The following is a 13,310-nucleotide window of genomic DNA, read 5'->3' on the forward strand; positions in this document are numbered from 1 at the left end:
AACACGTTTGAATCCATAAAAATAATGCACTTTTATTACAACTTGGCAATATCTTCAACTGAAGTTCATACCTAAAATACTCCAGTTTTCCAAAATTAAATATGCATTTGTTATTTGCTTCAAATGTTAAAATGAAACTAGACAGTACTAAACAAAAATAGCAATAATTTTCTAAAACATTAAATAATTTATTAAATACTTAACTATAGAAAATTAATGCAGCTGATGCTCATTATATTGACCCATCGCACCCAAATGAAAAAGATAAAATGAATGGATGCTAAAACAAAAATGGATTTAACATACTTCATCAGCTGAGAACTTTTCATATTATTCACTGCAACAGAACAGTAATTGTAGTAAATTATCGTTAAGTTTGAATTATAGTACATTTTAACTATGCACTAATATTAGTCCTATGCATTTGTAAGCAGTTTAGGTACGCTTAAATTCATTTGGTATTATTATATTAGGTACACTTAAACTGCAGTTTTATTTTTATTTTGCAATAATTTATGTGAAGATAAGTAAAGTGAATAATTTAAAATTTTTCTTCTTGAATTTTCAGCATGTTTTCCTTTTTCACACATTTTTTTATTAAGATTACTCAATGATTCTGTTTGATACATTTGACAGGTTTGTGCATACTAAAGTGTACATTATTCAGCATATTTTTAATACAAAATGTACACTAACTCTCTTTTCTGCAAAGACATTACATTTTATATTATACTGAAATTTTATTTCATTGCAAGGAAGAAAGGAATTTAGTCTATAAATTGACAAAATTAATTTTACACCACCATAATAAGTTTATTTTTAAAATACAAATAAAAGAAGTTGACATCCATTTTTAGAAGAAAACTAGTAAAGAATCTTGCGCATCTCTAAGGATCAGACGACAGCAGAAAATTTTATGGGGTAGGAGTTGGGTATTTATTCATTGGTACCCACTTCAAATGATGAAGACTGAAAGAAAAACATTATATGTTTCAAAATGTTTCAGAAGAGCAGAATGTGAAAATACATTCTTTTCTTATCTCTGTGGTTTGCTCAATTTCTCTAGACAACATTTTGTGAGATTTTTAAATAATTTTCATCACTGCTAGAGAAAATATTAATTTACTTAACTACTAAATCATGACTGATTTGGTAGTTCTCTAAAAAATTTATTTAAGGACCAGAAAAATCTGAAGTAACTCTTAAATGTTTGAATATTTATATCTCAGTTTACAAGATATTACAAATTATAACAAAAGATTACATTTTCTCCCTTTTAATTCACAATTATGAGAATTTAAGTGTACATATATTTAAACAGCTAATAAACATAACGAAAAAATTTAACAGTTTTGGGGGAATCTAACACATTCATTTTAGGTGATGAAAGAATTTTTATTTATTTATTTATTTATTTTAGAATCTCTATTAAAAAATAACTGAAAAGGTTTTAGATTTTAATAGTCACTCAAAAGGGTATGTTAAGGTTTCTTTTATGCTCTTGCTAAGTTTGCAGTCTACTAATCTGCTCTTGCTCCTAATAACTAATTTTTTCATCTTTTTAGCTTTATTATTAAGGATAATTTTCTTTGCATTTGGGCACAAAATCGAAACATTTTTAACACCTGCATAGCAGCATATGTTTAGAATTTCCTCTACAGTATTAAATGTTGTATACAGTTTTACATATTTTTTTTTCAGTCTTTTGTCAGTTTATCACATCAATATTCAGTTTACCTAGAAAGATAGGTAACAATTTTTTTGTCTTTTTATTATTAACTTTTTCTATGTTTATTAACTATATTTCTGAGTTAATTTTACATGTTCAGTCTTTTCTCACTTCATTATATCAAAATTCTGTGTTGTCCACGCTGTTTTTGGCTGTAACTCAATATTCAATTTTCTTCGGTCTTTTTATTATTAACTGTTTAGGTGTTCATCATTTTATTTATTAAATACCAAGTTTTTCTCACTTACAGCATATAAAATTCAATTCAACAGCAAAATGGCAAGATATTTAAAAACAGCATATCTTTAGAATTCCAAATAAAGTGTTAAAAGTTCCAGCACATATTTTTATAGTCATTATATTATTTCTTTTAAAACTAGCCACTCGCATGATCAGCTCGATAAAATAGTTATAAAAAAGGAAAAGTATATAATGATTTTGACGAGTCCAGCTAGTGTAGTTTCATAAAAATATTGATAATTTCTAACTAATAATTCATCTCATAATTTTAATATATATTTATTTAAATCAATCATATTAAAAAGGAGAAAAAACATTCTTAAGTATTATGTTTATTGCTTTTAAACTGGTTAATTTATTACTTAAAAACTTTCCAGATTAAATTTGAAAGCTTAAGCTTTACTGAATGGCAACGTGCTGGAGCATAGAAGACAAAAGTATTTTATTCCGGGCACAGCAACACAGCCGAGTTTGTTAATTAAACTTATATTTTTAATGGCAACAGTTTCATGCACTGGAGATGAAAATTATCTATTGTGAAGTGTTGCTACTGCTGGCTTTCAAATTGTTGAGTTTGTTAATAAAAAATTCATCACAACTTTACAAAATGTGAAATAAATAATAAAACAAATTCAAAATTCGGGCTTCCACATACACATGTTTGAGTTATGAAAAATTTATGGCGTTAAGATACCATCGTCTTTTTCAAAATGTGAGGAACATACACATATACGTGCAGTTTCTTCATTATTTAATTTCTTTAAAAATAATACAGGAGGATAATATTTGGTGACAACAATTTGAAAAGTAATATACAGTTTATAGTGAGCCAAAACAAAATCCCATTTTGAGACAACCCTTTTGGGCTAAAAAGTAAAAAAACAATATAAACATGTTCCATTTATATTATTACTAAATGGCAAAAACAAAAATGAATTTTTATGCAAACAAATCAAACTATGAGAATAAAAAATATGCTCACCCATAATAGTTGTTTTAATAATAATGAAAACAGCATTTACTTATGCCATTATCATTACAGGTCTGGAGGAAATGCATAATTTAGTGATTTCTACAATTTAAAGATATACAATAACATCAATTTAAGAGTACATATATATATCTTTTTCTTTTTACTTGCGTAATTATTTTTTTATTACAGACAACTGCATACAAAGATTCTATTACATTTAAGAGTCAACTTACAATTAAATTCTAATGAATCTGAAAGAAAAATGAACATAACAAACCAATGCACATATTGGCTAAAAATATTTTATAAAGCATAAGTGTCTACAGAAAAAACATAATTGTGATTCATAGTGGAAAAAGAATTCAATTCTCACTTTCAAATTTGAATATCAAAATGAAGTTTGAAAAAAAATCAAACAGTATCACATATGAAGTAAACTTCAGTTACAATACATTTGCAGCACACACAGATACATACATTTCTCTGAAATTAAACACTCGTTTCAATTACTTTCATTTTAAATAATAATAATCACTGTATACTCTTCTTCAGATGATGATGAATATGAAAGCAAACCTAAAATTTGAAAAAATATGGATTTTTAAAAATTTGCACAGAGAAAAATATCTGCATAGATAAAGTAATAAATCCAACATAACAATAGTTCATTTCCCAAATATAGCAGTATATTTTCCAATACATTAACAACAAACTCTTATAACCGCTCCTGCTACTGAAAGCAACTGCGGTGTTTTGTAACTATTCTAATTGTTACAAAACAATTGTTAAAGTGTAACGATTGGAATCCACGTTTCTAACCACTCCGTTATCTCACTCCAGATTAGGCAGGAGGAGACAGGTGCTAACTACCAAAGTGGGTAAAAGCCAATAGGCTAAAACTGGGCAGAGCACGTCAACTAAGCAAAAGAGCTTTAAAAAAAGCAGCCAAGCGGCTAATAGAGCAGGGGTGCCTTTCGGCTAAAAGGAAAGAAACAAAAAGCCAAAAACTAGTCTAAGAGGCGGAGAGCTATTACGGCTAAAAAGAAGGGGAACAGGCGAAATGAAGCAAAGCCTATCGACTAAAAGGGGCTGAGAGGAAAGGCTAAACTTAGAGAAAGCTTTGTAAACTTAAAACAAAAAAGGGGGGAGTCATGACGGCTAAAACAGGAAGTGAAGGGACAGCCAGTAAAGTTACAATGCTAGCGTAATTTAGGGGAAAAAAAAAAACTTTTTTACATAAATGAACAATTAATTAAAGCAGAGTAAAATTTAAAATAAACATATATACAAACAAAATAATAATCATAACAGATAAAATAATAAGCATAATCATAACAAATAATCATAATCATAACAAATAAATAATAATAATAACAAAAATAAATAATAAATAACAATAACAAAATAATAGAAAAATTCAAAGAAACTTATAAACAGATATACAATTTCCTGCATGTGTATACACTACACCACTACAGTAAACACTACAGTGACTAAATAAATAAGCATTACATTGAAGTGAATGGAAGAAAAATAACAATCAGAATGACATAAACATTGTAGGATTAACGATAAACAATAAAGTCTGAGTCATTTGCATGTATATGTTGCATAATTGACTTCATGGCATTAAGAGTAGAATTGCATTTTGCCAAAATTTCCAGTGAAGGCAATGGCGATGGAAAAAGAGTTGTTCTTTCTTTTGCTGTTATTGGACAAGACGTGATGTAATGGAGAGCTCCTGCAAGCTCTCCACTTGTCCTGCAGCTACATCTTGTGTTCTTTTTATGAAATCTTTGCATATATTGCGGAAATTTACCATGATTTGTCAAGACTTGATTTAAAATGTGATCTGAATGTATATGAGAGAGAAATATTTGTGGAAAAAAGGCATAAGTCGAACGTCCCATCTTTGTAGAGTCCTCATCCCATCTTTGCTTCCATGTTTTAAGCGATTCTTGCAGGATTTGATGTTTGGCCGAAATCTCTGAAAGTGGCACTTCAACATCTATCTGATCTTGTTGTGTTGCTCTTTTTGCTTCGGAATCTGCTCTTTCGTTCCCTGCCATTCCAATGTGAGCTTTAATCCAATTAAGCTCTAGAGAATGGGAATCTAAAAGAGTTTTTATGATTTCCTTTAAGCTAAGAATGCTTCTTTTTGTAATTTTATCACTATTTAAACTTTGAAGGGAACTACGACTATCTGTAAAAATACGAATAGGAATGTTGTCATTCCAATGTCCAATACATTAAATAAAACATTTAAATAATTTGTCAATGAAAATGTAGCGGCTTTTTTCTCTTTTCAAGCGATTGTATTAATATTTTTCTTGACAAATCAGAAATATATTATAACTATTATCAGATATTTTAGTTAAATCACTAAGAGATTTTATATAAACACTATATTTAATTTCAAATGCTTTAGTTTCTGAAGTGCTTTTTGTTAATTCGTTTTTGGGAATCTATTAATCTGTACATCAAAATACATATATTTTTATATCAAAAATGAAAATTATGCTCTTTTAACAATGCATATTTTTTTAATTTTCTTAAAATTTTTGTCATGACAAATCTTTGAAATATATAATTTCACTTTGTCACACTTTTTATACGTTTTGATTAGATTCTGAAGTCTCGAAATAATAAGTACAAGATTTCAAATGTTGCATAAAGTGTATCACTAAGTAGTGCTCTTGAAGAATCAAGCATAATTTACAACACATACAATATAAAACATAACATGAGGTTTACCACCACACCAAATAAATAAAAATGTAGTAACCATTCCAAAAACGGAAAACTACTAACAGAAAATATCTTATATCAATAAATAGACACACCTGGTCCTGTATATTATGTCCTCATCAAAACATATGAAGCACTTGTTTGCTTTTAAATTATCCTTCTAATGACTACATACAAAAATTATTAGTATCCCTCTGTCATATATTTTGCATTTGTAGAATATGATTTACAAACGTAAGATTTATTCACATTTAAACGTAATCGCTAAAATCAGGAAACAGACTCCAGGAGCATCCTGAGACAATGATTACACATCCGCCAAGATATCAAAAGTGCCAAAAAGAATATGCCTAAACACGACAAATCATTCATTATTATTAAATAAACCGTCAATTATTCATGCAATGTTACTTTAAATCTCAAAAATACAAAATGTGAGTTTTGGAAGATTATTGCAGTCCAGTCTTTAAAGAGACAACATAAAATCACTTACCATGCTTTGCCTCTTTGACTATGAGTTATTGCTGTATAGTAATAAATTCAAAGACTCCTAAGGAAAAATAAAATAAATTATTATAAACTGAATATTCATATTTGAATACAACTATACATTATCTATATATAATATGCACACACTAGCATACTACTCACTGAAAAATCAATAGTTTTAATAACTTCTTGTTGCAAAATATGTAGCACCCATCTGATTTTGAGTCATTCATTGAAATTCCTACATCTCGCAGGTTCAAGATTTTAGATTTTAAATCCCTATTTTAACAGTATGCAGGATAATTCTTTATCACTTATATACTCCTACATTAATATGGATCATTTAATATTTCACATGCAAAACACAAGTTATCAATTCCTAGGATTAGAGTGCTTCAAAACATTTCTAAAGAGAACATCAGATTGAGAATGTATTATATATACAGTGAAGAGCAAAAGCACTATGACCACCTACTTAATTACTTGCTGGACGATCTTTGGCTTCCAAAAGAGCTGCAACTTATCATTGCATGGATGGCACAAGACCTTGGTAGATGACTGGAGACAGGTTGTACTAAATGTCTCAGCAGCAGTTAGGCAAAGTCTAGATATTCTAACATGGTGGTGACTGAAGTCTGAGCTGCCGCTCCATGACATCCCAGATGCACTCTATCGGGTTTAGATAGAGTTAGGTGACCAGGACATTAATTGGAATTCATCCTTATGCTTAATCGAACCATTACAACACAATTTGAGCCTTGTGACATGGGCACTATCCTGCTAGAAGATTCCATTTCCAGTTGGGGAGAAAGATGCCATATAAGAGTGAAACTGATCCACAATTACGTTTAGATAGTTCACAGCTTTCATGGTCTGTTCTACCACAACTAAGGGCCCCAGAGCTGCCCATTAGAATGTCCCCTAAAGCATAATACCACCACCACCAGGCAGAGTATGACTTGCTGTATGGGGGGGGACAGCAACTATTTGCCTGGAAGATGGCATACCCTGAAACTACCATCTATATGAAGAATGAGAAATCGTAATTCATCCGACCAGGCAACTGTCTTCCACTAATCCACGGTCCAGTCTCAATGTTCCCATGCCAGCTGCAGGCGTAGCTGACAATGACACTTATTCAACAGAGACACACGATTGGGACATCTGCTGTACAGTCTTATATCCAACAGTGTCCGCTGAATTGTGTGTTCCAAAACACCTGCTCTTGTACCTGCATTGTATTGAACTGTCAGCTGAGCCACTGTATTGTGCCAATTTTACTGTACCAAACGGGACAGTCTTCGGCGTCCTTTTTTCTTTGATGATGCATGGACATTCAACATTTTGATATCTACTGCTAGTTTCACCATCATTTCCCCACTTTGCATAAATACTAACAATGGAAATCATGAACAACCTACCAGTTGTGCAGTTTCAGAGATACCCATCCCTAGTCTTCATGCCATTATAATCTGCCCTTTATCAAATTTGCTTAGATCAGCAGCCTCTCCCATCACTTGCAAAAGTAACTGCAAGAATTATTTCTTACCTTCTCCATCAGCAATTAAATATCATTTCCACTTAATCACATGCCCTCCATGTCAACCAGACAATTTCATTGAAAAATGTGGGGATAGTCATAATGTTTTGGCTTGTCAGTGTATGTATACAATACTTATATATAGTATCACAAATGATTTTTGGGGGTTTTTCTTCAATTCTTCTGACTTTGGTTTATTTTACATAAAAATCATAAAAAAAAACTTCACCAATATATGAACACCTCTAGCAGCCTATCAGCTCAACCAACTGAAATAAAATTTCAGATATCATTATTTGAAGCTATATGCTCCAGATTGTAAGGATTTAAACAATACAGTTCTCACAGTTACAGTGAAAAGACTTTCAAATTTTTGAATGGCAACACCCACCTTTTTCCTGTGTCAATTGATCAGTGCACTGAAAAACTATAAATGGCACTGGAAGGATACACACATGGCGGAAATTTCTGGTGTAAAACATGTGCAAAGAACAGCATTGTAAAGGGCTAATGACAACACAGAGAGGAGACGCACTAATGCGATTTACAAACTTCAAAGGGATACATAGAAGAAACACAAATTACAGAACACAATATGCAAAATACTGCTTATGGTAAACCTTTCACAAATAGTGTGGGAAGACTGTTTCTTCAATCAGGTTTTTGAATGTGCTATACACCCAGTTTCTGAAACCTTTGTTGAACCTAAAACCTTTGTTCTAGTGGGTAAAAAAAAATTTCTCTTTTGTTGATGGGCTCTTTTATATTTTCATACCAACAGAACCTAGAATCTTCTGCTTATATGCAGCTGCAGTACTTGTCAAAGAAAAGACTTCCCAATATTTCCATTAATAATGAATGCACTTGATAACTTCTGCCCTTTATTAAACTTGTCAAAAAATAAGTTCATTTAGTTATCACAGCTAACCAGAGGAAAAACTTAAGAAACTTTTAAATTTGGAACCAGAAGGAAATACTACTTCTGAGAATTTAAACCTGGTTCAGCCATCGTAGACCGCTACAAGAGGAAATTTTTGATTCATGATATTTGATTGGTTTATTTGATCAAGGGCAATCCATGCAAGAGATATTTGTCTAAGACATATAATTACACATATTATTATTTACTTATTCAATTTTTCCTATGCCTTTTCTACATTTTCCCCTCTTTCCACTGCAACTATACACTTATGATGTATGATGTTACAAGATCTAGGATGCACTGCCTTTAGACCAAACAAGTCCTTTCACATAAAATCTTGAGACTTAACTGCATCATACTTTTTTCTGCTATTTAGAGACTTTTTAATGAGACAGCTTAACTTCCTAACTTTATTTTTAAATTCACATAGTGGTTCCTTTATTTCCTTTTTTTCAGGTTTTCTTTAATGTAATTTTTGAAAACTACAAGTTTTTGTTTGAAAAATTAACATAATGTTGAAAAAATGTGAAAATAATGTTGAAATTTTATAAATATGATTAAAATGAAGTTAAAGCTGATTTATTATTTATATTTAAATATAGTTCCAGCATAACAACCAAGAGTATTTTATAGTTTTAATTAGCATAACTATCAATCATTAGAATCACAGATCATTTATATTCAGTCCTATTACTTAACAGTCATTGTTGCATTTATGAAGGTTGCAATGTTTACCTTTGAATAATCTCATATTTTTAAAATATTTATTTCATGCATAAATACACACTGAAAAGTTAAATGAATCATGCAGTAACTTCTCTTACACATCCTTTTTCTACAGAAGCATAAAAGGATTGCTAAACAAAGAAGCCCATATCCTAATACTTACAACTAAACTTAAATCAGGTTTTATTTCATAGAAGTTGTAATAAAGATACATCTGCAGGGTATGAAGAGACAGGTGAATGTATACATCGTGCTAATTATGAAACAATGTTTATATTTAAAAATGTATATACATATAATAAACTTAATAAAGATGTAAAGTAATTAAAACTAGATATGTAACTGGCCTCACTGAGAAAGTTATGTATATAAAGTGAATAAATTAATGATTTAGGACTGCCAGCATTTCATTTGTTTACAGCATCTTACTGTATAATGGAAATCAACTAATTCTTACATTTCTGTCTCAAAATCTAAGTATTCATCTGTTATTATTAGAGCAGTAGGGATGGTACTACTTGTTTCCCAAAAAGAAGACTTGGTCTCATGTTAATTTTTTCTGCAAAAGACCTGTTGGGGCTTATTTTCAGTGGGCGTCTTTTTTTTTTTTTTCATGCACAATAATTAACATTCAGTCATGTTCAAGAAGCACATTTTTTCAGGTTCAAGAAGTACACTGCGGGGGGGAGGCGAAGGACAGTTCAATATCTCCCATTCTACTGGGCCGATTGATGAAATTCAACTTGCATTTTTCATATCTCGAAAGCGCGACATTGGATGTGTATTAGATTTATATATAGCATTGTTCTACTATAGGTATTTTGACAAAAAATCTAACATTTTCTGAAATGGCATACCTGTTTTTTTCCATATTTCGATTCTACGGCTCAAATTATGCCAAACTGTTAAGTTTTGTAAAAATTGCAAGACTAATTTTCAAAAAATTAGCTTGCAAAATTTTAGCTCCTTCATGTTAATTGAATTTTATATATATTTATTAATATCTCTTTTTATTAAACTTATTTGATTCTTCCTTACCTATTTTGAAATAGGTCCATTCCAAATAAAATTTGCCTATTTTTTTAGATTTATTTTTAAAATTGCATTTTTAAATAATTTTGAAAGTAGATGTATCTCTAAGCATACCTGCAAAAAATTAGTTTTTATTCAAAATTTCCTAAGATATAAGTGAATTTACACTTTGGCGCATATTGAAATTTGGTGTATTTATTCTAAGCAATAATAATGAAAATATGGTTTACGCTCTTTCTTAAAATTATTTGAAAAAACGAACGATGACTTTTTTTCCCACTCATGAACAGAGAAGAAAAAAGAAAGGAAAATAGGTTGCTATAAATTAAGAAGTTTGCCAAGTGAATTATTATTGCTGCAAACTGAAAAAATTCCCCAAGATAAATTTTTCAATTTCTACATAAACTTCTCACCAAAAATTACACAATTTAATATCTGGGCATAATTTGAGTTGTCAAAATCGAAATACGGAAAAAATTGGATGTTATTTCAGAAAAAGTTCAATTTTATATCAAAGCACTTATGTTAGAACAAAGCTATATATAAATCTAATATATATCCCAAGTCACGCTTTCAAGACATGGAAAATGAAATTTGAATTTCGTCAATCGGCCCATTAGAATGGGAGATAAAGAACTCCCCCCCCCTTTTTTTGTGCAGTGTACATTTAGTTACATTAAAGAAACATTAAAAATGAAAATTATTCTAATACAGATATGTTGCCTTCTGGAAAACACTGTCATAAAGCTCCAAATCATCAATTACAGCCTGAATTTTTGCGACTTCCTCAAAGATCATTAGCCCCATCCTCTCGTATTCAGCAACAGAACTCTCCTTATTCATGTAGCCTGCTTGTATCGCATCAGGTTTTACAAGCTTCTTCATTGATTTCTCTCCATTCTAGTTTCAATGCAGTCATTGATATCCATGAGCAGTTGGTCTTTAAATTGTTTTTATTGCAATATCCAGAGTTTGGAGACATGCAGTCATTATCTCATCAAGTCTTCTGTCTGCAAAGAAATTCTTCATGGTTTTAGTATGGTGAATGCAGGCAGAATCCCACAAAGGCATATCTCTTTGGTCACCTCAGAAAACAAGTGGTAGAAGTAAATCGACCCACTTTCTTATTGCTGCTTGTATACATATACCAAGCTTTTTCAGTCTCGAGAACATAAATATCTGAAACACGCTCAATTTTCTCTTGATCTTAGAGATGATTAGATGGGGGTTTCTTTCCAATGAGACAAATAACCAAACTACATGTAATGCATGTATTTTCATAATAAGTGGAGAGAATGTATATCGCAGAGCCACTCTGATCAATGGTAGTTTGAGACACTTGACCCATAAACACTGCAGTTTCATCCATAGCAATCATGTTCGACAGTTGGTAATTAGAGAAGTTGATGCCATCAACAAAACACTTGAATGCAAGTGCATGCTTCAATATCTTCCAATTTGAAAAGGGTAAATGTTTGAATATCAGCCCTGTGAACAACCAAATACTTTGCTCTTCTGTCAGTAATCGATTCACAGATGATATGTTCCAGTTCAGGAAATAATGTTTGCTGACCTGATCCATACTTACGCTTCTTGCCATTTCCATCATCAACCTGAGTACAATCAACTCAATCAAGTTCATTGTACTCAGATTGCCATTTCTGGACCATTCATAGATCCAACTTCTCTTTGCGGAAAGCTGTTACGATGTTTAACCCTGGAGTCTTCTATAATTCCTTTCCTGCACTCAATGGAAAAGCTCTTTTTCCATTCATCTTACCTGAGCATTAAAATTTATTGTAAACCATTAAAAGATGGCAAAGTTTGGAAAGGTTTCACTTAAAAAGAGACGTAATCTGAATGCATTCCCACCCTCTTTAGCTGCCACTGTAAAAGAAAACTACTCCTGTTTTGAAACCTTTCCTTTGTGGTCGGCTTTGTTAATTTTTAGATAAGAGACTGGGGAATAAAAAGAATTTTTTCGCTTTTCTTTAAACCAGAGAAACACACTAAGTTGAGATTTCATAGCTGAAGCAATTGCCGAATGGTGGAATATTGAGCTTTGCAAACACTGTGTTATAATAATAATATGCCTTAGTAACAAATACCTGCTAGGTATGAAGAAAATCAATACATACTCTAATCAGTTTTTGTTTGTTTTCAAACTAAATTTAGTTTAGAATTACATATATTGATTAACAATTTTAATTTACACTCAAAAATAATGTTTGACCATTTGTTTCTTGCATAAATCGGCAATTTGCATCTATTTTTTTACAGAAATTGTGTAACAGCTTATATTTATATATTAAACTAATCCCCTTGTATTTTTTGTGATATTAGCTTTTCCCCCTTTCTCATTAGTGTTCTTATTTATTTATTTATTTTTAATTTGTTAACTTTTCTCCCATTGTATTGTATTTCATCTTTCAACTACATCACTCTTCAATGTTCCTTCTTGCATTTTAGTGATAAAAGCCGAGTTTAAAAAAAGATTTTATTGATTATATTTTCATTCTATTGCATTGCATTCTGCATGATTCAGACAGTAATATTAACAATAAAAATGGGAAATATAAAAAAAATACATCTTTGATGACACTAAAAAATTGGTGAAATAAATGTTAATATAAAATTTCAAGAGGATTTTCTAAATTTTAATTATTTATATAGATCCACCAGAGGTAGAGCAGTAAAATTGATTAACACTAACAGCAAGGTTCAGTTCACATTTCAGTGAATTACGTGGTTGTATGTGGTCTCATGTGTAACATGAATACCAACCAATTTCCCTTAAAAAGTCCTCCAGGAAGACCCTTCTCCCTTGGGTATATAGCCCTCTGTGCCTTGCTTATAATCCAAGTATTCTGATTTTTATTTATATATGCATATAAGACTGGAGTTGTCATTA

General features: G+C 30.8%; 1 protein-coding gene across 1 annotated transcript in view; it reads right to left on the reverse strand.

Moving 5' to 3' along the window:
* Positions 1–1,394: 1,394 nt before the first annotated feature.
* The window catches only part of Nf-YB (nuclear factor Y-box B), a 60,593-nt gene continuing 48,677 nt past the window's right edge, over positions 1,395–13,310 (reverse strand). The window contains exons 9-10 of the mRNA XM_085821873.1: positions 6,184–6,240; positions 1,395–3,518 (exon numbers count right to left, since the gene is read on the reverse strand). Coding sequence (XP_085677999.1) covers positions 6,202–6,240 — 39 coding nt within the window. The 3' untranslated portion in view covers positions 1,395–3,518; positions 6,184–6,201. The remainder of the gene's footprint in view (positions 3,519–6,183; positions 6,241–13,310) is intronic.

Source organism: Stegodyphus dumicola, chromosome 8 (genome assembly GCF_044657685.1).
Source record: "Stegodyphus dumicola isolate Sdum_Otavi_A_Nest chromosome 8, ASM4465768v1".
NCBI lineage: Eukaryota > Metazoa > Arthropoda > Arachnida > Araneae > Eresidae > Stegodyphus > Stegodyphus dumicola.